The following is a 26823-nucleotide window of genomic DNA, read 5'->3' as shown; positions in this document are numbered from 1 at the left end:
AGGCCTAGAGATCTGAGATACATAATTGACCATATTCAAGAAAGAAGATAGATCTGATTACAGTAACAAGAGTCTTCCACAGTGATTGTCATTGAACTGTCCTCCTCAACTGCTTCCTGGAAGGTGGAGAGGTGTGACCCAAATTGTAGTGTGGGTTCATGATCTTCACTGTAAGACAACTCCAAGAAAAATTACAAAAGACATCATCAGCCTCTAATGCATTGCCTTTTAGGACCTTACAAAAGCCTTGATTAGGTCAGTCCAGAGGGACTGTGGAATATCGTTCTCAAATTTGGCTACCCTCAGAAATTTGTCTCCATTCTACATCTGCTGTGCGCATGCTTTGATGCTAACTCACTGATCCACTACAAATTTATTTCCAATGCAGACTGGGGTCAAGCAAAGTTGTGTCATTGTGCCAATCCTTGTCTCAATTTCCTTGCCATAATATTGCAACTTGTCTCCAACAAGTTTCTTGCTGGAATATAGCTAATCTACAGGATTTAATTGAAAACTGTTCAACCAATGTCACCTCCACTTCAGGTCACTCCAACCGAGTCATCGAGCTGCAATATATAGATGACAGTTGCATGCATACATATTTGGAGACTGAGCTTTAATTCATTGCCAACATATTCACTGTAATGTAAGAGAATGGATCTCAAAGTAACATTTGCAAAACAAAGATCCTCTCCCAACCTCCCTGTACTGCACATGCTGGCCTTGGACAATAAAGGTCCATGAGACCTTGGATAGCGTGGACCATTTTCCATTTCTAATCAGCCACCTCTCAGCAGTGACAGTTTCACTACTGCTTCTAGTGGTCCAGCTTAGTCTCTGTCCATCTGGGAAAAAGTGAAGATTGAGACCACAAACCCAACACAAAGCTCATGATCTGGTGGGTAGCATATGCTTCAGAAACAAGATCTACCTACAGCTGACACCCCAAAGCATTGGAGAGGTACCATCAACAATGTCAGGATGAGTGAAGCAAAGTCTGTGTCTTCTGTCAAGGCTCTTATTACCATCTGATAGCTAAAGGATGTCATTTGCACAGATAAATACAGAATCCCAAAACAGCACTCTGAGCTCTATCATGGCAGCAATTACCAGGAGAACAGATGAAGCCCTTTAAGGTATTCTCAAAGCCTTGTTGGAAAAAATGTAACATCCTCACTGAATTGTGGAAGGCTCATGGTTGCTGAAAATGGAGCATCGTCTATGACAGCACTGAGAACCTATCTCTTTGTGGGAAGCATACAGAAGCACAGCAGAAATGGCAGAAAGAACCCATCCTCTCCCATACTACCTATCCAGCCCTTCAAGCACGTCCTGTTCCACCGACTGCAGAGTCTGTGAATCACATTTTGGACTTATCAGCCACCTTAGGATCCACAGAGCTGGAAAACGAGTGAAAACAAATCAATCTTGATTGTGAGAGATCGCCTAAGATGATTTTGTTCTATAAAATGCATTATGATTTTTCAGTCTCTGGCCTTTACTTATCCAAAGATAAAACAATGTAAAGTGATTCTTTACTGCCTGAGGTTTTGTTGAGTTTTGCTGACTGCTCTTCATGGAATGAGCTGCTTTCTCAACAATGCCAATGAGTATCAGTACTGTTGCCCAAAAATGCTTGTCCAAGCTTACTGGCTATCTTGCCAGTGTTCTGGATTGTCCAACAGGAAAGACATGGAGTGACATGTGAACAAATGAAAGAATGCAGAAGAGAGACAGTGATTTGGAATTCAGTACTGGACGGAAGCATCTTGAGATTTCCCAGTAGTGCTGGGAAACTTCCTGACAATTCCTGTACTGGGTTAAACCTGACATGGTATCTGTGAGCTCTGGGGAAGAAAGGGAAAACTGAAGTTTCTTTTTTTTAATTTTTTTTGTTTATTGATTTTAAAGAAGTTTGTAAATGTCTTTATTTAACTAAAATTAATTTAAATATTTTGGGCGTCAACTACAATTGGGGGTAATGTATTGTCATGGATTGAAAATTTAGTTATTGAATGGAAAGCAAAAGGTGAGAATAAACGATTCTTCCTGGGTGAGTAAGCAGTAACTAATAGGATACTGCACAGATCCATGTTTGTGCCCGAGCTATTCCTGACTTTTGTCAACATTTTGGCTGAGGGTATAAATGTCACCTTTCCAAGTTTGCTGCTGATATTAAAATAGGTGAGATTGTGAATCCAGAGGAGGGTGTAAAGCAGCTATAGAGGGTTATGGCCAAGCTGAGTGGACAAGAGCATGGCAGATGGAATACAATGTGGAAAAATGTGAATTCAAATGAAGAGAAAGGTAGTATTTGTTAAATGGTGAGAAATTGGGTAGTGTTGAGGTTCAAAGGGACCAAGATGTGCTTATGCACAAACTACAGAAGAACTGCAGGTGCAGCAAGCAATCAGGAGAGCAAAAGGTATGTTAGCCTTTATTATGAGATGATTTGATTGCAGGCATCTTTTTGCAATTGCACATTGCCTTAGTGAGACTGCATCTGAAATATTTTATAGAAAGTATATATTTGCCATAGTGTTCATTCACTAGATTGATTCCAGGGATGGTGGTTTTGCCATATGAAAAATGTTTGACCAGACTGAGATTGTATTCTTTAGAATTTACTGTAGTATTCTTTCTTTAGAATTAAGAAGGATGAGAGGTGATCTCATGAAAACTTACAAAATTGTTAAAGGAATTGACAGGCTAGACACACTGAGAATGATTCCTCTGGCTGAGGAGTCTTAACAGGATTAAGGGATTAGGGATGGTGCTGGAAGATGCACTGAAGCAGAAGATCGGCTATGATCTTGACAAATGGATGGCCCTTCAAGGAGAATCCTTTTCATGTTATATGTTCTTCAGAAACACTGAAAAGCTATGATATTGTCAATGCTGGTGTGGGGCTTTGCCTTGTCAAAGACTAGAGTAGTTGAATGGGCTTACTTTTACTACATTTTATCTTTCAAGGCTTTGTGACCACTTGGCCTTGCTCTTCAAGTCTGGCGCTGTCACTAGCAAGGCCAGCATTTTGGATTCTGGTAAGCTATTTCCGGGAGAATGAGGAAAGTGGATGGCAGGCCCATGTCATTAAATTTTGGGCAATTACATTACTCACATTTCTCTTTAACTCACATACCCCTCTTTTGTCTTTTGCTTTGTTAGGGAATCTGAAATATGGGCTTAACAGGAAAGTTATGGGCTCTGATTCCTTAATTTTGATAACTTAGATTTTTATTTTGCACAATTCACTGTTGTCCTTTTGCACCAATGCAGATCATCCTCCCTTTTGTTATTGGACTTGCTTGGAATATTTTTAACTAGAGATGTTAACCTTTAGCGCTCCCAAGACTGAGTTCCATACTTTTTAATGCTTTTGTCAGTTTCTAAATGGTCCTTGTCAAAGCTTCTAAAATTCTAGTGTTGGACAGGGTGGATGCAAGGAGGGTGTTTTTGCTGGCTGAGGAGTCTAGAATTAGGAGTTAAGCCATTTTGGACTGAGCTGAAGAGAAATTTCTTTCTAAGGAGAAAGCATGGGGAATCTTTGAATTGTTTTTTATCTTTCTGGGCTATGGAGGCTCAGTCATTGAGTTCATTCAAAGCAGATCATTAGATTTCTGGGTGTTGAATAAGGGGAGATGGGGAAAGTGCGGGAAAGTGGTGCTGAGGTAGAAGAGCAGCTCTGATCTTGAATAGCAGAGCAGGCTACAATGTTCCTTTTCCTATTTCTCATGTTCTTGTATGGGTCTGTTGCTTCATTTTACTGTTCAATTCTTTTGAATAAACAATAGATCCTTTGTAATATCATATTACTTGGTTATCTATTTCTCTCGTCTATTTCTTGCACTACTTGACTCATATTTTCTGTTTTCCCATTTTGTCAGTAAATCATGTACAGGGCATACACTGCCCCAGAAGTAAGTAATCCTTATATCCAAAGTATCTGATACTTGCATCCAGTAGTTAATTTAAGTGTGCTTTGAGGATTGAAACCTAATTTCCCCTTCGGAATACTTAAACCACTAATCAGGATAAAGCAAATTTGAGAATTGACACTGGATATTGTTCAACAAAAGACTAATAACTGTTAGTAGGACAGCCCATTGCTATCAATGAATAATCTTGGCCCTTGCATTTGTGCAATTCTTTGTGCATGCAGAGCAAAATTAATGCTTTCTTGTGTAAACTGGAAAATCGGGCTGGGCACTTAGTCAGAAAGTATAAATGTGAGCAGGGTACAGAATGCAAAAGCATATAGAATATTAAGTGACTGCAAAAAGATAACACATGGAATATGATATGGAGGTTGTGAGGTTGTCCACTTTAGTAGAAAAATAGAAGAGTATTTAAATTATGTAAGACCAATGTTCGGAGAGATCTGGTTTTCTTTATTAAAGGAACACAGTTAGCAAGCAGGTGCAGCATGTAATTAGGAATGGAATATTGAACTTCATTGCAATGGGGATGGACTACAAGAATAACCAAGTCTTGCTAAATCTTTATAGGTGAGCACGTATCTGATGTATAGCATTCAGATTTGACCTCTTTCAGGACGGAGACACACTTGCATTGGAGGCAGTGCAGGGAGGATTCAGTAGATTAATTTTAGGATAAAAGGATAAGATGAGATATCTTTGTTAGTCACATGTACATCGAAACACAGTGAAATGCATCTTTTTGTGTAGTGTTCTGGGGGCAGCCCACAAGTGTCGCCACGCTTCCGGCTCCAACATAGCATGCCTGCAACTTCCTAACCTGTACGTCTTTGGTATGTGGGAGGAAACTGGAGCATTCGGAGGAAACCCACAGAGACATGGGGAGAAGGTACAAACTCCTTACAAACAGTGGCCGGATTTGAACCTGGGTTGCTGTAAAGCGTTACGCTAACCGCTACACTACTGTGCCTGCCGCATTCACTACCGTGCCTTATGAAGAGTACATTGGGTCTATACTCGAAGGATTTTAGAAGAATGAGACGTGAAACATAAAATTTTGAGGAAGCTTGCAATGAGAATGTTTACTTTGGTGTGTGAATCTAGAACAGGATAAAGGATCGCCCATTTAGGCTTAATGTGCAATAGGATATCGTCCCTTGGAGGACAGTGAATCTTTGGAATTCTCTATCCCAGAGAGCTTTGAGTGCAGTCATTAAGAATATTCAAGACTAATTATATTGGGATGTGGGACTTGCAGAGATTAGGTTGGAAAGTGCAGTTGAGGTCAGTGATCAGATTAGCCATGATCTGCAATGGCAGAACAGGCTCGAAGGGCCAAATGGCTACTCCTACCACTGAGTTCTTGGAGAAGAATCCTCATCAAATGCATAGTCCTCTGAGGAATTGAAGTTGGAGACCTATCTTTATTGGTATTGTAAAATAATATTACACAAATTTACATGAGCTTTGTTTCTAATTCAGGTTCGAGAGCTGCAGACACGTTTACAAAGCTTGCAAGCATCTGGCCCAGCCAGTCCAAGTCGGCTGGCTGCAACCAATCGACCAGTCAACCCCAGTACTGGTGAACTCAGCACCAGTAGTAGCAGTAATGATATCCCTATAGCGAAGGTGAGTTTTTATGGACTTGTTATCCTCCACGTTATATGCAGCAGCCACTGTCATTCGGTTGCTATTGCATAAGCTTAACAATTAGCTCCAAAGGCTTAATTGTTTTATCTCAAAGTCTTAGAGTAGCCATGGAGGACGTGGAGAAAGGGAATGTTGCTGATCTGTTGATTTTTTTTTAGGTGGAATTAAAGGATGTAAAGTAATGTTAATCAGTGAACTGATTTTGTAATATGCTGAGTTTTTACATTGTGTGAAGGGCAACTACTAATTCTGACAGTCCTTCCCTAATTGATAGGTTGCTGAACGAGTAAAGTTGTCTAAGACTAGGTCTGAATCTTCATCTTCAGATCGACCAGTTCTGGGATCAGAGATCAGTAGTATTGGAGTAAGTATTTAAAACTTGAGAAATGATGGCTCTTTCTCTAAACTGAGCTGATCGCTTACTAGTTTTCCCTTTTACCTTTTAACCACAATCACCAAAAAGCTACTAATCAACTGCGTATCTTTCTGTCTGTCAGGCAATAAAATAAAATCAACTTTATACCTTCCAGTGTTCATGATTGCCATGACTTGCAGTTACTGTCTGGTTGAAGGTACAGATTTGCATCTGCTAACTTCAAGCCAAATGAAATGAAGACCAGAATTTGAGTGACATGAACATTTAATGCAGGTTGTCCCCAGGTTACGAATGCCTAACTTATGGACACCCATATATATGAACTAGTTCTCATAATATTAAATTCAAAAATCCAATGTATGATCGTACATACATTTGTTCCTACGAATGGCAAAACTCGTGTCTCTCTCTCTCTCTCTCTCCCTCTCTCTCTCCCTCCCTCCCTCCCTCCCTCCCTCCCTCCCTCCCTCCCTCCCTCCCTCCCTCCCTCCCTCCCTCCCTCCCTCCCTCCCTCCCTCCCTCCCTCTCTCTCTCCCTCGCTCTCGCTCTCGCTCTCGCTCTCGCTCTCGCTCTCGCTCTCGCTCTCTCTCTCTCTCTCTCTCTCTCGCTCGCTCGCCACTTCTAGTAATTGTTCTTGTTGGTCTTGTGTGCTTTTGACGCCATTCGTTACAACACTAGAGGTATGGGTACCATATAGTGATTTTTGTGGACTTTTGTAAAAATGGAACTCGTTCATTACTTAGGGACAGCCTATACTTGTTGTGGACCTTTGAAAATGTTTAAATTCTGAGCCCAATTAACATAGGTTAGTCAAAACTAGTAAGGCAGTGTAACATCAGGAGTAAGGTGTAAAACAAAAGGGTCCACAATAGATATCTTGGAACAAGAGAGATGTAGGAGGATTATGAAATGCTTATTATGAATTAAACTTTTCCTGAAAATTATTTTCATTTTGCTATGATATCATAAATCATGCAGAAATAGAGACAGTGTAATGGGATCACTTCCCTCTTGTATTCTAGAAAGAAAAATCAAAAAGTGGGGTTAAGTTATGTGGGCCTATGCCCACAGCAATTTAGATTGGTTGATTAAATGCACAACTTGTAATTTTATTTCTGAGCTGGATCCCATCAGAAGTAAATATATACTGTGGTTTTGATTCCTCTTATTTTCTTCCTTTCTCCCATTTCCTCCTGAAGGTGCTGACCACTGTTTCACAAGCAGAATATAAGAATGCAGATATGTTTTATTTCAGATTTAGGAAGATCAACATTGAGAGTCTGTAGGCTATATTTGAAGGAAAATATCATGGGCAAACATAATCTGATGTCTGGTGGACATTTCCACATGATACCAGAAGGATGTTTTTATTCAATCCCCACCTTCCATGCTGAGCTGCTTTTTCATTCTCCTTCCCATTGGGATGCTAAGACTGTTAATGATGAGATTTACCGTACAATTTGAGGTCACCTCTTCACTCCACACAGCCTTTCCTCCATCTACAAGTCACAAGCCATCAGTATGAGGGAATATTCTCCAGTTTTGTCCAGCTCTAAGAAGCTTGTTAATATCCAGGATAAAGCAACCTCTTGACTGCCACCCTAACCACTACCTTAAGTTTTCACTTGCTTGACCATTACTGTTTATACTCTTCACCAGTACTGTATCTCAGCTGCAGTATACACCATCTACAAAATTCACTGCAGTTACTTCCCAAGGCTACTTCAAAAACACCTCCCAAACCTGAACCATGATGAATGGCAAAGGTAGAAGATGAATGGGAAGGCCATCACTTGCAGGTTTCTCTTAAAAGTTTCATGTTGTCTTGAAAGTATATCACTGTTTCTTTATCATTTTTGGAGCTAAATCCTGCATCATCATACCTATCCAAGATCAATATGGGACTGTCTTCACTAAATTAAGCACACTGGGATTACACTTGAAAGAACGTAGGAGAATGAGAGGTGATATCATTGAAACATACAAAATTCTTAAGGGGCTTAACATGATAGATGAATGAATGATTTTTCCGTAGCCTGGGTGTCTAGAACTCGGAGTCACAGAATTAATGTGAGGAGTCGGCAATTCAGGACTGAGAGATTTCTTCACCCTGAGTGTAATGAATCTTTGGAATTCTTTACCCAGAGGTCTCTGGAGGCTTAGGTGCTGAGTATACTCAGGACCGAGATCAATAGATTTTGGCCCTTAAACGCCAAACCCCAGTGAATATGGGGTTTAGTATAGGAAAGTGGCACTGCGCTGAAGATCTTATTGAATGGTAGAATAGGTGCGAGGGACCAGAATTCTACTCCTGTTTCTGCCACTAAAGCTGTTGTAATAATACTAACTACTAAACAGCATGCTACCTTCTTGCTACCCTTTTTGTTCCCCAGTACTATGTTCTTTTCCTACTTTGCTCCCTTTCTTTCCTTCAGCTGCATCCTTCTCTCTACACGTGCTCCAACTTATCTCCTCTTCCTCCTCTGCCTTCACTTCATTCCTTTCTCATAGGTTCCATTATTCCTCTTGCCCTACTGGATCTCAAAAGTTTAAATCAATTTTTATTGCTTTATGCATTGCCATGAGATCAACCAGCAAGACTACAAATGGATACTGAGGTATTGTGGATATGTTGCTTATTGTATACAGATGTTCACTTTCTTCTCGTGCAAGGTCTTTCGCGAAGAAGGGGATGAAGCCAGATTGTTTACTCAATGCATCAGAAATGCATCCAAATTGATTTTACTTCTTGACCTTTCATCTATTCCTTTCTGTCATATTGTCATTACTATTACTAGATATTCCATTAGAAGCCAGAATATTCTTGTGAATCTTTTTTTTGCCAGCCTGCTAAACTATTCTTTAATGCCTACAACTTTGTGGAGATTTTGTTCACTGGCACATAATGGCATACTTCACAAGTACCATATAAGCTTCATATCTTTCATTCAAACAGGTGTCCAGTAGTGTGGCAGAGCATCTGGCCCATTCTTTGCAAGACTGCTCCAATATTCAAGAAATATTTCAAACTCTGTATTCTCATGGATCAGCTATTTCTGAAAGCAAAATCCGTGAATTTGAAGTGGAAACGGAAAGGCTAAACAGGTAAAATGCTCATTACAGCATTAGTTTTAGGAGGAATAGGGATTTAAAAAAATTTGAGTTGTGCCAATGGCATAGCTTGATATTATATCACTTTGCTACAGCACAAAGAAAAAGTATAAACCCAGCCCCAAATGCAACTTCATAAATGAAGCCCTGATAATAGTTTGGGCAGAACTTTATTATTTTCTCTTAAACCAAGAGCAGAAAAGGTGACTAGCTTTAGCAGATGTTTCAGTTTCACCATCAACAAAGCTTGTGTGTTGTTACACAAAAAAACAAAGTGCTGGAAGAACTCTGTAGGTCAAGCAGCATCAGTAGAGGCAAAGGAATAGTTGACACTTTGGGTCGAAACCCTGCATCAGGACTGAGAGCGTAGATGGGAGATGGCCAGTATAAAGAGGTGAGGCAGAGGCTGGCAGGCAATAGGTAGAACCAGGTTAGGAGTCGGGCAGATGGAGCCAGGTGCGGGTGGGGTAGTGTTGGGAGACGGTGATAGGAGATAGGTAAGGAGAGAGAAAAAGGGGGACAGGTGGGGGTAAGGGTAGGGTAGGGACAGGGTCTGGAAGGTAATGTGGAGATGCAAGAGAATACAGATACTGGAATCTGATAAGTAAGGAAGATGATGAGTAGAATTAGCTGAGGGAAGGGTGGTGGGCTGATGGAGCGTGTTGGGCAAGGGAATAGGCACAGGAAATATAGGTACCTGAAACTGGAAAATTCAACATTCATAACATTGGGTGTACACTACAGAGGCAGAATTCGCAACATTGGGTTGCAGACTAGAACAGTCTGAGTAGTCTACAACCTTGAGGATCCATTTACATAGATACATGAAATACTATGGACAGAGACAAAAAAAAACAAAAAATTGTTGTTGGGATGCTGCTTTTCTTTATATAATCTAGAAGACTAGAATAAAAATGGTAGAGGTTTTGCAACATTTATACAAAGCCTTGGTTACGCAACACAGAGCACTGAGAGTTGCTCTTGGCACCTCACAGGAGAAACATATTGGCCTTGTAGGGAAAACAGATTAAATTTACCGGAATAATACTGGAACTTCATTGTGAAATAAGGCGAGTTCGCTGAAACTCTGATAATTTTTCCTGAAACTTATAAAATTGGGTGATAATTAGAGGTCAAATCTTTCAAGGTGATTGTGTGTATTGTTAAGGAAGTGAATAGGGTACTCGGCTTTATAAGTAGAGACAATAAATACAAAAACAAGTTGTGCTGTTGTAATTCGCTGGCTAGGTCTCAGGTGAATTATTGTGAACATTTCTGGATACCACATCTTAGGAAGTTTTAGGAAGTTGGGAGAGAATCTAAGATATGAAAATCAAAGATATGGGGGATGAGGGGTACATTTATGAACGGGTTGGAGAAGTTAGGATATATTTTACAGAAATGAAGGTTTAATGGAAACCTAACTGGGTGCCTGGTTTTGACAAAAAAAGTAGGGAGAAACTAGAACAGAACATTACAGCACAGTACAGGGCCTTCAGCCCACAGTGTTATGCCAACATTTTATCCTGCTCTGAGATCTATCTAACCCTTCCCTCCCACATAGCCCTCCATTTTTCTATCATTCATGTGGCTATATAAGAGTCTCTTAAATGTCCCTAATGTATCTGCCGACAGTGCGTTCCATGCACCTACCACTGTCTGTGTAAAATAAACTTATCTCTGACATTCTCCCACCACCCCCCCCCCCCAATACCTTCCTCCAGTCACCTTAAAATTATGCCCCCTTGTGTTAGCCATTTACGCCCTAGGGAAAATGTTTCTGACTGTCCACTTGATCTATGCCTCTTATCACCTTGTACACCTCTATCAAGTCACCTCTCATCATCCACCTCTCCAAAGAGAAAAGCCCTACCTCACTCAACATATCCTCATAAGACATGCTCTCCAATCCAGGCAGCATCCTGGTAAATCTCCTCTGCACCCTCTCTAAAGCTCCCACGTCCTTCCTATAATGAGGTGACCAGAACTGAGCACAATACTCCAAGTGTGGTCTAACCAGAGTTTTACAGAGCTGCAACATTACCTGGTGGCTCTTGAACTCAATACCCAGACTAATGAATACCCCACCATACGCCTTCTTGACAACCCTATCTACCTGTGTGGCAACCTTGAGGGATTGATGGAAGTGGACCCCAAGATCCCTCTGTTCCTCCACACTGCTAAGAGTCCTGCCATTAACCTTGTATTCTGCCTTCAAATTCGATCTTCCAAAGTGTATCACTTCACACTTTCCCAGGTTGAACTCCATCTGCCACTTCTCAGCCCAGCTCTGCATCCTATCAATGTCCTGTTGTAAACTACAGCAATCTTCTACACTATTCACAACACCACCAACCTTCATGTCATCAGCAAACTTACTAACCCACCCAAGTCATTTATAAAAAATCACAAAGAACAGGGGTCCCAGAAACTACTTCCTCTGGTTGGTCTGTAAGCAAAGGTCATAGATTTTAAATAATGGCAAGAGGAGTAGAGGTAAAATGAAAATACCACTTTGCACAAATGATGTAGAATGTTGCATTAGGTTTGATAGGAAATTTTTCAAGGCATTTAAACATTTATGATAAGAACATATGCAGGGCTGCAGCTAAAACCTCGGGCATAGAGCTAATTTGGACAGTTCTTTCAAATATCCTGTATAGGCAAGACTGGCATGTTCTATACTTTAAGATTTTGTCTTCAAACTTTTATCCTTGTCTTTTGCTATTAGGTAGGAAAATAAGTTGTTAAAGAAAGAAGGAAGCTATAAAGGCGTATAGATAGGGTAAAAGGCATGTAGGTAGGGTAAATGAGTGGGCAAAGATCTGACAGAAAGCAAGGTGGGAAAATGTGACATTATCTATTTTGGCAGGAAAATAAAAAGAGCATGTTATAGAAGTGGTGAGAGATGGTAGATCTCTAGATGTCCTGGTGCATGATTTGCAGAAGGCTTGTATGCATATACAGTGGCGTGCAAAAGTTTGGGCATCCCTGGTCAAAATTTCTCTTACTGTGAATAGCTAAGCGAGTAAAAGATGACCTGATTTCCAACAGGCATAAAGTTAAAGATGACACATTTCTTTAATATTTTAGGCAAGATTACTTTTTTATTTCCATCTTTTACAGTTTCAAAATAACAAAAAAGGAAAAGGGCCCAAAGTAAAAGTTTGGGCACCCTGCATGGTCAGTACTTAGTAACACCCCCTTTGGCAAGTATCACAGCTTGTATATGCTTTCTGTAGTCAGCTGAGAGTCTTTCAATTCTTGTTTGGGGGATTTTTGCCCATTCTTTCTTGCAAAAGGCTTCTAGTTCTGAGAGATTCTTGGGCCGTCTTGCATGCACATCTCTTTTGAGTTCTATCCACAGATTTTCGATGATGTTTAGGTTGAGGGATTGTGAGGGCCATGGCAATACCTTCAGCTTGTGCCTCTTGAGGTAGCCCATTGTAGATTTTGAAGTGTGGTTAGGATCGTCATCCTGTTGTAGAAGCCATCCTCTTTTCATCTTCAGCTTTTTTTTTTACAGACAGTGTGATGTTTGCTTCCAGAATTTGCTGGTATTTAATTGAATTCATTCTTCCCTCTACCAGTGAAATGTTCCCAGTGCCACTGGCTGCAACACAAGCCCAAAGCATGATCGATTCACCCCCGTGCTTAACAGTTGGAGAGGTGTTCTTTTCATGAAATTCTGCACCTTTTTTTCTCCGAACTTTCCTGTGTCATCACCACAGAATTCAGCATCAGAAGTTTGCAAAGGAACATCTAAACAAGCCTGATGCATTTTGGAAACAAGTCCTGTGGACTGATGAGGTTAAAATAGAACTTTTTGGCCACAATGAGCAAAGGTATGTTTGGAGAAAAAAGGGTGCAGAATTTCATGAAAAGAACACCTCTCCAACTGTTAAGCACAGGGGTGGATCGATCATACTTTGAGCTTGTGTTGCAGCCAGTGGCACTGAGAACATTTCAATGTTAGAGGGAAGAATGAATTCAATTAAATACCAGCAAATTCTGGAAGCAAACATCACACCGTCTGTAAAAAAAAAAGCTGAAGATGAAAAGAGGATGGCTTCTACAACAGGATATCAATCCTAACCACACATCAAAATCTACAATGGACTACCTCAAGAGGCACAAGCTGAAGGTTTTGCCATGGCCCTCACAGTCCTCCAACCTAACCATCATCAAAAATCTGTGGATAGACCTGAAAAGAGCAGTACATGCAAGATGGCCCAAGAATCTCACAGAACTAGAAGCCTTTTGCAAGGAAGAATGGGCGAAAATCCCCCAAACAAGAATTGAAAGACTCTCAGCTGGCTAAAGAAAGCATTTACAAGCTGTGATACTTGTCAAAGGGGGTGTTACTAAGTACTGACCATGCAGGGTGCCCAAACTTTTGCTTCGGGCCCTTTTCCTTTTTTGTTATTCTGAAACTGTAAAAGATGGAAATAAAAAAGTAATCTTGCTTAAAATATTAAAGAAATATGTCATCTTTAACTTTATGCCTTTTGGAAATCAGGTCATCTTTTACTCGCTTAGCTATTCACAGTAACAGAAATTTTGACCGGGGTGCCCAAACTTTTGCATGCCACTGTACAAGTAATTAACAGAATGTTTTTGTTTGTTGCAAGAAGAATTGAATGGAAAAAGGAGTAATGCTTCAATAATGTAGGGGATTAGTGTGTCCACATCTAGAGTACTGTGTACATTGGTTTCCTCCTTGAGGGAAGTGTGTTAATATTTTGAAAGCAATTTGGAGAAGATTTACTAGGCTCATAGCTGGAATAGGCAGGTTGTCTAATGACAAAAGGTTGAACAGACCATCTCTGTAGCTACTGGAGTTTAGAAAAGCAAGAGGTGTCTTGATTGAAACACAAGATCCTTGAGAGGTCTGACAGGGTGGAAAGAGTTGAGGACGATTACTCTTGTTGGAGAATCCAGAACCTGGAGTTGCTGTTTAAACACAAGAGGTCACCCGTTTTTGACAGTGGAGGTGAAATTTTATTGAGCAACATAGTCTTCGCAAGTTTCTCCCTCAAAGGGAGATGCAAGCGAAACCTTTTAATTTTTAAGGCCAAATTAGACAGTTTTATAAGCAAAATTTGATATATTACCACAGGTAGATGGAAATGAATTACAATCTGATCAGCCATGACTTTATCACATAGCAGAACAGGCCAAAAGGGCTGAGGTCTATTCCTATTCCAAATTCATGTGTTAACTGTATGTTGTGTGATTTGGAACAATGACTTCAGTTCTATAGTCCCTTAACGGTTTTAATTAAACATTAATTGATACAGTTCATAATGTTTTTATCTTGCAGTCGTATTGAACATTTAAAATCACAAAATGATCTCTTAACCATTACCTTGGAAGAATGCAAGAGCAATGCTGAACGAATGAGTATGCTGGTTGGTAAATATGAATCCAATAGTACAGCATTAAGACTTGCACTACAGTACAGGTAAATGTAACAAATACAAATTATTTTTTGACACTCCTAGCTCAAATAATATTTTATCCAATTCTGTTTTTAATTCTTTAAAAACTTGTGACTTCCCTTGCCTTTCCTGATTTTTTTTGTTATGCATATCATTAGATAATATAAATAACCAGAAAGACCCCTGTTACATGAGTTCATAGAACAACTCCTAATTGACCCAGAAAGTAAAATTTTCACTGTTAAAACTATTTCGATTCCAATCAATAGCTTTAAAATAGAAAGCCACCATAATTAAAATAGAACAGTCAAGAAATTATTGTGCAATCATAAGAATGCTACAAGGGCACATGGGTGGGTTGTTGAGATTATTCTCCCCTTTCTTTCCCCCAACCCATCCCTTTCCATTCCAAACTTTGGTCATGTCTGAGACCCAAAGCCTTGGTTGCAACCTAACTAGGCGTTACACACTACCAAATGCAAAAGTGTATCAACTAATGAACAATTTGAAACCTGGATTTCATGTGCCATGAATACTGGTGCACATATGGCTATGCTGTAGTTGGCTGGAATTATGTGGATGAAGCCATCTCCATTTTCAGCTTCTATACATGGTGGTGGGAGGAGCAGCATTTGCAAGCTTTGGCCACAAAACATTCACAGTAAGCTAAGTCAGCTGTCAAGACACTATCAATGAGAAATCCCAGCACCAGATGTTGTTTGGATTTCCAGTGTAAGTGTTGCAGAATTTACTGAAAATACTGCCAGGCAGATGCTTACTGCTAGAGTTTTGTTTGTACATATGTTAAAAAGTTCTGAGCAGGTGGCTGGAAGTTTGGGGTTTCTGCATTCAAGCATATATGTTAAGGAACTCCCAGATTTCCTGTCACCTAGACAGGAAATGCTGGGAAACTGTCATTTCCTTGCAAAATCCATATATATATGTAGTCAATATATTATGTAGTCTATTATGACAAACATAATGCACAATTCATCTTTATCAAAAATATATCAGATACACACTTATGAATGCAGTTCCTGTTTTAATTGTCCATATGTTTATGTTGCAAGTTTTTATTTATTTGAGAAATATATAATGTTATTATAATTTCAGGTTATTAAATACAATTACTTATTTGTACCTAATTTGCTTGTATTCCAAGTGAACAGTGCATAGAAGCCTATGAGTTACTATTGGCCCTAGCGGAGAGTGAACAAGGACTCATTCTGGGCCAGTTCAAAGCTGCAGGCGTTGGATCTGTTGGTGAGTACAAAAAAATACGTTCATATATAAAAGTTATACCTATAATCCAAATTTCTTGTCTTGATTAATATTGCTTTCTTTGTCACATTTTTTGAAGTCCTTGAGATGTTTGTGTTACTGGCAGGGCCACTGTTTAATGCTCACCCTTAAGTTGTCTTATTGAAACATTCATGTCCTTGTAATGAAAGTAGTCCTAGAGTACTGTTAGGTTGGGATTTCGAGGTTATTGATCCTGTGACAATGAAAGTGAGTGTCTTTGGGGAAGAAATTTGGTGATCTTCATATGTCGGCTTGTCTCAGAAGTGAGAGGGAGAATCTGATCCTGGTGCAGCATTTGATTTATCACAAGGGCTTGGACTAACAATCAAGAGGTTAAAGTTAAAATTGCTTCATGGCAGCTGTGGAATTTCAAATATTAGTGCTTTATTTCTAAAATAAAGCAGCTATGACCATCACAAAACTGCTAGATTGCTGTATTTGTTTCACTAACGTTCTTCAGGGAAGGAAATTGCCATCTTTACCCAGACTAGCCGAGATGTGACTTCAAAGCCACAGTAATGTGGTTGACTTTTACATAGATGAGCAAGCCATTCAATTGTGCTGCAGCCACTATGTTAAAAAGGACAGAACTGGATGAATCACCTAACACTAACCTAGCCATTGAATTTGGATGTGACCAAATCACATCCACCACAGTCATCTTTGCAAAGTCTTCCTTGGAAATAGCTGGTGTCTAAGTTTCCAGAATTGTCCCATAGACTAATAGAATAATTAGCCTATGGGACAAATTAACAAAACAACCTCACTTAGTTATACAAACAGAATCAAACCTTGCCCAATCAGCTTCGCAGACTCACCAGAAGTGGTATTACAGTTGGGTACGAATGAGAGGGAGCAGCCCTGGAAGTCCTCAACATTGACCTCAGACCAAGTATCAGGTCAAACATGAGCAAGGAAACCTGCTTCTGATTAACATCAACTGTCCTCCTTCAGCTGATGAATCACTGCTCCCTTATATTGAACAATACTAGGAAGAGGCACTGAAAATACGAAAAACACAGAATGTATTTGGTGAGGTAACATTTGCTTGAATGTGGCATCGTGTTTTTCTGATAAAACTGAGGTTGATGCGTATCAAGGGGAAAACATCATTGTTTGAAGCCATGCACAAAAGAAGATAGTTATTTTAGTAGTGGGATATTAAAGATCCCAGCCACATGACATAACTGGACCAGTTCTGGTTTTCAGCTGCTTCATCATAGATCTTCCTTTACATCAAAAGGTCATGAGTAGGGATGTTCACTGATGATTGCACAATATTCAATCCCATATGCAACTCAGTAAATGAAGCACTCCATGCCAGCAATTAACTGAGAAATGGTCTTTTAAATGCTGGCTTAATCAGCGACATCCTGAAGGATATTTGAGGTAGGTGGTAGTTGATGAGAGACAGAGAAAATAAAAGTGAGATGGAGAGGGGCTTTCAGAAGGATGAAGCAAACTAAATTTCCCTCAACTAATACCTTCAGCTAAAATATTGCTGAAGTACAAAATAAAATTCACAGTTGGCATATTTTTGCTGAAGTAATTACTGAACTAATGCATCCCAAGGTCTGAAATGTTTTTGATACTTGGGATCAGTTGGCCTGCAGACCAGTTAAGACAAATGTTTTATTTTTTTGTGCTTTAAGTTCTATCTCAAGCATTGTGATGATGCTACCGTAGGTGGCTTCTTTTCTATAAATGGCCAACTTGAATCTTAACATATCTAGTCAGAGTTGTTTGTGCATTCAATAAGATTAATCAACGATTGTATTTAATGGAGGCTTTATGACAGAAAAATGTTCCATGGCTGTTCACAGGGCTGTATTTAAAAGAAATTTGACAGCTAGCAACATTAGGATTGTGCAGATAGTTGGCTTAAACACAAGTAAGTTTAAGGAATGTCCTGAAGAAAGAGAGTGAATTACCAAAGCAGAGAAATTTAGGGAAAGAATTCTGGGTCTTGAGACATGTGCAGCTGGAGGCCAGACCATAGCAATTAAATGTGCTTAAGAGGCAAGATTTAGAGGATCATTGGTATTTTATGAGAGTTGTAGCGATGGAGGAGACTAGAACCAGGGAGTCCATGGATGGTATTTGAAAACAAACATGGAAATCCTAAAATCTTTTTTAACCAGGATCTATTTTGGTCCAGTGCAAGAATGATCAATGAATGATGCCTGTTGTGAGTTGGGATAAGACCCAGAATTTAGCATGGCCTTAAGTTTTTAAAGTGTAGGATAGAGTATTTGGCAGGAAGACATTAGAAAAGTAATGGTTAAAGGTGACAAGAGAAGAGTAAGAGTTTTAGCAGCTGATGAGGAAAAAAGCCAGTGATGGAGTCAGGTCATGTTGTAGAGGTGGAAATTAGTGGCCTAAATGATGGTCTCCATCTGGTTCAAAATTCAAAATGGGGTCAAATATTACACCAAGAGTGCATGCCCTTTGGTTGATTTTCAAACAGTTGCTATGAAGAAGATGGGCTTGGTGGCGGGGGCTAAAAATAATAGTTTTAGTTTTCACCAATTTTAATCCAAGCATTTTACTTGCATCCAACCACAATTGCTTAGAATATGGGTACAGAGCACAAACAGAATCGGCATTGACTTTCCCTCCCATACTACTGTATTTTGGGAACTAATTTATCACAACTAGCAACCTGCTAGTTAGTGAAATGAAACTGCAGTTCTCAATCTAAAATATGGCAACATACTACCTCCAGTACAACATTAAAAGTGGCTGAATTGGATGTAATCATGCTATTTAAAATCTGATTCCTTCAAATTAGAGAGAGAACTTCCTGCAACATTGTTGGGCTTTTTTTTTAAATATCATGGAGGGCATCAACTAAGTCAATCTATTATTGAATTTATAAAACTGAGAACATTTCAGTGATTCTGCATATCACAGCTGCTTTATCTGTATTGTCATTAAAAAGGTAAAAATCATCTTATCACAGGTGATCAAAAAGGTGAAGAAAACAAAACAATGATGTTAAAGAGAGCACATGACTGCAGGAAGACAGCAGAAAATGCTGCAAAAGCACTACTGATGAAACTTGATGGTAGCTGCGGTGGAGCATGCACTGTAACAGGATGTAATATACAGCCTTGGGAAAGTCTGTCTTCTCATAGTCACACCAGGTGAATAGTCCAATTTTAAAGTTTTGCTTTGGTTTGGACTCTTACTTATATAAAATTTGTAATTTCCCCCCAAAGAAATTTGCATTTATTTTCTTGTGTTAAAAGAGAGCGATTAAATAATTCCTGTGAACCACAATTGCCTGAATGCCCTGTAATAAATTGCAAGCCATGACAATGCCTGGATTTTGCGATAAGCATGATGATTAAGCTGATAGCATTGCTGTTATTACATAGGAAAATGAACACAATTTCTTACCTCTGCACAAGCACAGTTAAATACAAAGTTCAGGTAATTGCTGTTTGATTCCAATTATCCTGAATAAGGTTTGCTACACCTCATTGAAAATTTTGACATTTATACACATGAAAGGCATGAAGTTATGATGCCGACTCATTATATCCCTCCTCAACATACCAGAGTTGGGGGCTTTTTATTTTAAGGTAAAAGTGAAATTTTAACAATGGAAGTTTAAATGCTGCCTGCATGTGTCGTCTCTGGCCCCAAAGATGTACAGGCATGGAGTTGTGTTCATTCATATTTAAATTAAATTGGAAGATTTAATTTTCTTACTTTTTATCTTTTTTACTCCCAATGTTCTTTCCCTTCCTTTGCTTTCTGTATGTGATTGTATGTGGAATTATTGTAACTTGTACTTCCTGGTTTACATTCTGTACTTCTCAATAAGCACGTTTGAGGAAAGAGGTTATAGGGGATGGGAATTGCTTTAAGAGCCAGCATAGACACAAAAAACTGAATAAATGCATTTGGTATGGACCAAAATCTGAATCATCTTGGTTAAAACTTTTTTAAATAAGTGACGCTTGAAGGTGGAAGAGAGATTATCATCATTTTTCCAGCTTTAAGATTTAATAAAATCTTGTTGGAATGGATATTAAGTGCCGGCCTTTGCACATATTTGAAGTCAAAAGTACGAAAGCTTAATGCCAATAAACCTGGAAAGTGGAAAAATATTGCCGGAATTGGAAAAGAACTAACATGTTAGGAGATATAACTAACATTTTTTTATTGCACATAAAATACAATTTGATGTTAAGTGATAAAGTTGGCCCCATTGTGCAATAATCTTGCTCATGGAATTTAATATTTGGTAAATTGATTTATTATTGTAATAAAAGGTACATTGAAAAACTTTGTTTTGTATGGCATCCACACAGATCAAAGTAATGAAATGAAGTTAGTACAAGGGAAAATAATAACAGAATGCAGAAGGAAGTGTTACAGTTACAGGAAAAAGTGCAATACTCATCTCTGGAGCATCTGGGCAATAAAGACACCTATGTTAGACGTGTTTATTAACTACAGCTCCACCTTCAATACTATAATTCCAAGCAAACTTGTATCCAAACTGCTAGACCTGGGACTCAACATTTCCCTTTGCAGCTGGATCCTTCCTGACCAATGGACCACAATCAGTAAGGATGGGCGCAACACCTCCACCACGATTATCCTCAACACTGGTGCTCCACAAGACTTCGTCCTCAGCCCCCTGCTCTATACCCAATACACTCACGACTACCTAGCCAGATTCTGCTCTAACTCCATCTAGAAGTTTGCAGATGGTACTGCCATAGTAGGCTGTATCTCAAACAGCCATGAGTCTGAGTACAGGAAGGAGATAGAGAGCCTCGTGACATGGTGTCATGACAACAAATTTTCCCTCGGTGTCAGCAAAACAAAGATCTGGTCATTGACTTCAGGGAGGGGGACAGTGCACACGCTCCTGTTTACCTCAACAGTGCTGAGGTTGAGAGTGTTGAGAGCTTCAAGTTCCTAGGAGAGACCATCACCAATAGCCTGTCCTGGTCCAACCACGTAGATGCCATGCCCAAGAAAGCTTACCAGTGCCCCTACTTCCTCAGGAGGCTAAAGAAATTTGGCATGTCCCCTTTGACCCTCACCAATTTTAACGATGGAACGCATCCTATCTGGATGCATCACGGCTTGGTATGACAACTGTTCTGCCCATGACCGCAAGAAACTGCAGAGAGTTGTGGACACAGCTCAGCGCATAACGGAAACCAGCCTCCCCTCCATGGACTCTGTCTACGCTTCTCACTGCCTCGATAAAGCGGCCAACGTAATCAAAGACCCCACCCACCCTAGACGTTCTCTTTTCTCCCCCCTCCTATCTGGCAGAAAATATAAAAGCCTGAAAGCACATACCACAAGGCTTAAGAGATGCTTCTATCCCACTGTTGTAAGACTATTGAACAGTTCCCTGGTACAATAAGATGGACTCTTGACCTCAAAATCTACCTCATTATGACCTTGCATCTTTTTGTCTACCTGCACTGCACTTTCTCTGTACTGTAACACTTTATTCTGCACTCTGTTATTGTTTTAGTTTGTACTGCCTAAATGCACTGTTGTAATGAATTGATCTGTATGAGTGGTATGCAAGACAAGTTTTTCACTACCTCTGTACATATGACAATAATAAACCAATTTACCAGTGCTGGTAGACAATAAGGTGCAAGGCTGTAACGAGGTAGATTGAGGTCAAAAGTCCATTTTATCATACTAGGGGACTGTTCAATAGTCTTATAACAGTTTATTACTTTATTTAGAGAAGTAACTTAATAATAAGGAGTCTATGAATATTTTAATTTAAAAATATCTTATTGATTATTGTTTTTGTCTCTTTAGTACTACAAGTTCAACTGCTAGTAGCTGTGATACAGAATTTACAAAAGAAGATGAACAGAGATTGAAGGATTATGTTCAGCAGCTAAAGAATGACAAAGCAGCAGTCAAGCTAACCATGTTAGAGCTAGAAAGTGTTCATATTGACCCACTTAGTTATGATGTTAAAACACGGGGAGACGGCCAACGACTTGATTTGGAGAATGCAGTTCTAATGCAAGAACTCATGGCCATGAAGGTGAGTAAGAATCTCAGATTTTTAGGAGTTTAGTTTTAATTACATTTAAAAGCTGTTGTTGAAATATAATTTAGCAAGCTAATATTCCACTGGGCCAGGTTTTGCCGATTGCAGTCTTCCACCTGCACTTGCAGCTTGGATAACCGTTTGTTCTGCCCTTCATTGATTTGGGCATACATGGCCAAGGGCATCTTGGACTTGATTGACATGGCTCTACCAGGAGCTAATGTGACACCTACGAATCATGTAAGTGAGTCAGGAAATCACTGAAACTACTGAGAAACTTTCAATTAAGACAAAGGCACTCTCCAGCTCTGCTGTCCATGAAAGCTGACTAGCTTTTGGAATTCTTGTGAATATCCCTGATAGTCAAGCAGCATTCAAATACTATAATGGTTTAGCTTTCTAAAATAGCAAAGGATAGTGATCAAAAATACTAAACATTTAAATATGTATCAACAAATAAAATAACTAAAAAACAAAATAATTTGCCTTGTTCTAAACCTTTCTTCTCAGCATTGTCTAATCTCCATTGAAATGAGTAGTCTGTCAGGTTCTGTGCCAGTTCTTCACGAGCAGATTCTTCAGTGCAGCTGCCTGGGAATCTTGGCAATTGATGTGCCACCACTGGACTCCCTGAGGTGCTCAGAAGTGGAAAGGGCTAACAGATTTCTTGGCTGAAATCTATTAACAAGTTTGGGGCTTTGGCACTTAGAGGTTTGATGGGCAGATTTCTTGACACATCAGGCCCTGGCATAGGAACAGTGACTCCATTCATTTGAATGAAGAGGAACAGTTAAGAGGGAGCAAGTTAAGTTTGGGTAATTAAATCTTCTGAAATAATTCTTTATAATTATTTAAAATTGTCCTTGCATTTATAAACTGGCTTAGTGTTTAATTTGTAATCATTTTCAGTTGTTTGACTTTTAATAATTTGAGTATTTCTGAATGTCAGAATGTTTAGAAACATTTCAGTTAATATCTGGCTAAGCCTGGGAGCATGGCTTAGGCAGGAGCTGATTTCATTCAGCTGTTTCATGGATAGGTCTCGTCGAGCAAACCCATATGATAACATTGGAGCACAGACAGGCCTTTGAGCTGGGGATACTCAAAGATAAGTTTGAACTTTCCACATAGGACACAGTGAGCGTGGGCTGCTGCTTCTTGGCAGAAAGTTTTGGTCCATAGTTTCATTGGAAGGAAAACAAATGAGTTGAAAGCTGCAAGGTCAGGATCTTCTTGTGGAGAATAGAGATGTTGGCAAAAATTGTCATCCAATCCAAGTATGATTTCCTCAATGGAGTAGTGGTATGGTATTAATTGGAAGAACATCCTCCTGTTCATATGCTCTGAACTATTTCTTGCCTAGTTGCTATGTAACAAAATGGCTTTTTTTTTATTATTCAGTTCCATTTCCACCAGTTGCCATTTTGTGCAGCTGCTCTGATCCCTTGTCCCACCTTGCATTTGTGACTAAACAGCATCAATGCTTCCTCTATTTTACTCCCTGACCCACATCCTAGACTACCTCTCTAGAATGCATTTCTGCAGCTCCCTAAAGTGCAAGTAGCGCAAGTGTAAGATGGTTAAAAAGGCCTATAGTTTGTGTGCCTTTACTGGCTGAGACTTAGAATACGACAGTGGGAAGAACACTTGAATGGTTTTAAGTACTAATTTGGCCATGACTATAATGCCACATGCTGCCCAGATCACTACATTAGAGGAGATGTGATAGCACTGAAAGGGTACAGAAGAAATTTGAGAATATAGCTAGGGCTGGAGAAATTTAAGAAAATCTGACTGGACTGGAGTTATTTCTTTGGCAGAGGGAAGATTTAAGATTATAAAATTGGGGGCTTAGCATGGAGGGAAAGAACTTGCTTCGTTAACAGAGAAATTGATAATTGTGGGGCAAGTAATCAGTAAAGAGATGAGGAAAGGTTGTTTCAGCTAGGTGACGAGATGTGATTGGTGGTGGGATATGGTGCATGGTGTGGAAGAGAGGGAGTTTGGAGCATCTGGAACTAGGTGCTTGTCTTCAAGGTTATATGCTGAAAAGTGAGAAAAGCAGTTAGTACAGATAGGTTTTCAGCTGCCGTAGACCCAATAGGCCATCTTTTTATGCTGTAAATTTCTGATTCTGAGCAGTCTCAAGTTAGAGCCTCAAGGTATTTCAATATTTTGATATTGTGGCATTTTTATTTGTGTATGAAATGCCACTCAGTAAATTTATGATAATAGCCCAGATTATGGTGGCATATCCAGATTTCTGTGCATACATTATCAAATACAAAACTTCACAATTTTGTGACTGATTTGAGGCCCCAAACCTTCTCTCTCTGCCACTGGAGCCAGCAATGGCAGTTCATCTTGCTGAGACTCCCCAGTTAGGTAATTGTTTGAATCATTTTTAAAATGATTGTGTGTCAGATATTCATAAACTATTAGAAATGTTTTTATAGCTGGTAAAGCTGAGCAAGGGCTTTGGAAGGTGTCAAAGCTTTCAGGAGCAGGTATTTTTAAACTACACCATTGGAGGCCCCGTAGCCACATGAGCAATGTTACTGAAGTTTGAGATGCTGCAAGCCAGTAAGGTGGACTTCCATATCTGAATGAGGCAAGCATTGATGTGGGGAGACCCAGTGTTGAGGGAGTGGTCCCATAAGATTCAGTTCTGTGATATGGTCAACTAGATAACCATCTTTTTTGTGTATTCAGGCATTGATCTAATGAGGTGAAAGCCTCTTTTCTCTAGTGATGTGAAGTATTTTGTTTGATAATTAATATGGATCTGAGGTTTGATCATTCTTAACAATACATTTTACCACAGCTGATACATTTTTATGATATCTGAAAATTACTTTTGAAACTGAATATTTCTGTCGTTTGAAGGAGGAAATGGCAGAACTTAAAGCCCAGCTTTACTTGATGGAGAAGGAGAAGAAAGCACTTGAATTGAAGCTTAGCACACGAGAAGCTCAGGAACAAGCTTACTTGGTTCATATTGAGCACCTGAAATCAGAGGTGGAAGAGCAAAAGGAGCAACGTATGCGATCTCTCAGCTCAACCAGCAGTGGAGGAAAAGATAAACAAGTAAAAATCAATTTCACCATTACACATTAAATTCCACGCAAGAAGCATGGTGTAACATAGCTGATAAATTTGTAGTTTATTATTGTCACATGTACCGAGGTTCAGTGAAAAACTTTGTTTTGCTTGCCATCCATACAGATCGTCTCATCACATCAGTGCATTGAGGTAATACAAGGGAAAACAATATCAGAATGCAGAATAGTGTTACAGCTACAGAGAGAGTGCAATGCAGGCAGACAATAGGTGCAAGGCCATAATGGGGTAGATTGTGAGGTCAAGACTTCATCTTATCGTACTAGGGGACCATTCAATAGCCATTTAAAAATGATGTTTCAATAAACGAGAGACTGAGAGCTTAATCTAAATTGCTGATGCTAACTGTAATATTTTCCTCAATTATCACCTGTCCTTGTCTCTTAATTATTAGCCATAACTCAAAGATACTTCCAGTTTCTCGCTCCCATTGGCATTTACTTTTCTCATTTGGCTTCTGTTCACTTCCTGTCACATAGACACACAACACTTGTGCCCAAACTACAGAAAAAATGTATCATCAAGTGTATTGCAAAAATGCAAGTAACTGTTGTCATGACATGATCTTTGATATTTTAATTGGTGCTGGCCTAAATCATTATGGGTCAAAAGATGGCCAACCAAATTACTCCACGCTCCCAGATTTTTCATCTTAGTGTATTTCACTACACTTCACATTTCAATTTACCCCTCGTATGGTTTCCCATAATTTCTTTTCATCTTTCTCAGGTTTGATTTTAAGCCCTGCCAAATTTATTTCGTGCCTGCTGAAATTTGTTTCTTTATCAATCTTGCCATCTACTCTGGTAGTAAGTTGAACCATTTAGACTGTCCAGCATTCTGAGATCCTGTAAAGGTGCTTTATTTGCTTTCTGTGCATTTACAGTATCTTGACACCATCACTTCATTATACTCCTTGCTGTGAATGAAGATGAAGCTGGCATGAGACTGCAGGGCTGAAAGGGGTTCATCTGTTTGCATTACACCAGAGGGTTTGAATAGCCTACTCCTTTTTCAAATGTTCTTATGACATTAATTCCTAATCTCTGCTGTTCATGACCTTATTGTGGATATCCAATTTCAAGCCCAGCTGAATTTTTGACCTTTACATAAGCAACAGCAGTGTCAGCATAAATACAAAATTGGTACATAATGGAAATTGGAGAGTTGAGGTATGGCTCTTATTAGGATTGGCGGTAGATGCATATTTGCGTTTCATAGGGTTCAGTACTTGGACCACTGCTGTTTATGATGTACATTACTCTTTGGCAATGATTTTGTTTTCCTCATTGACTGCTTGCATTCCTATTGTCCTTAACTTACCTGATACTATCCCTTATGGGCAGTCTCACTGCCAAGATCATCCTGATCCAAGTGGTACATGTCCCTTATACAATGGAACTGAGACTCATCGGTGGCTAGAACAAACTCTGCACCTGGCTGTCAATTGTTAAAGCTGTCATTCATTTACATTAAAAAATATATTAAGCATTAAAAAGTTTTGTCATTAAACTTTCGGGGAAAAAAATTATAAAAAATGCATAGAAACACTTCCAAATAACTAAAACACAGGAAATATGAAGTTTAAAAGAAAAGATAATTTTATTTTTCCTGTAGGCATCAAATCACCATTCAAATGAATGTACTCAGAGATTCTGTACTAGGTCTAATTTTGGGAATAGTTCCAAAAGCACATTCCCATGGTGTAAATGCTGAAGAATCTTAGCAATTTCCTGCTACATTGTTGGACTCCAGGTGGAGAAATAGCTGTCAGAACTGAATCGACAATATCAGGATTTCTGCATTCCTGCATGGATAAATGCCAGTAAT

At 39.3% G+C, this 26823-nt stretch overlaps 1 protein-coding gene across 2 annotated transcripts in view; it reads left to right on the top strand.

Moving 5' to 3' along the window:
• Positions 1-26823, top strand: part of mcc (MCC regulator of WNT signaling pathway) — a 114112-nt gene that overhangs the window by 79506 nt on the left and 7783 nt on the right. Inside the window, exons 9-16 of one of the 2 annotated variants that reach the window (XM_052019542.1) lie at positions 5421-5567; positions 5863-5952; positions 8921-9069; positions 14399-14539; positions 15679-15779; positions 18781-18964; positions 21633-21867; positions 24760-24960. In XM_052019542.1, coding sequence (XP_051875502.1) covers positions 5421-5567; positions 5863-5952; positions 8921-9069; positions 14399-14539; positions 15679-15779; positions 18781-18964; positions 21633-21867; positions 24760-24960 — 1248 coding nt within the window. Of the gene's footprint in view, positions 1-5420; positions 5568-5862; positions 5953-8920; positions 9070-14398; positions 14540-15678; positions 15780-18759; positions 18965-21632; positions 21868-24759; positions 24961-26823 lie in introns of both variants that reach the window. The other variant, XM_052019540.1, reaches the window with a different exon arrangement.

The sequence above is a fragment of the Pristis pectinata genome, chromosome 7, assembly GCF_009764475.1.
Source record: "Pristis pectinata isolate sPriPec2 chromosome 7, sPriPec2.1.pri, whole genome shotgun sequence".
NCBI classification, from domain to species: domain Eukaryota; kingdom Metazoa; phylum Chordata; class Chondrichthyes; order Rhinopristiformes; family Pristidae; genus Pristis; species Pristis pectinata.
This window is presented reverse-complemented; position numbering and strand designations above follow the sequence as displayed.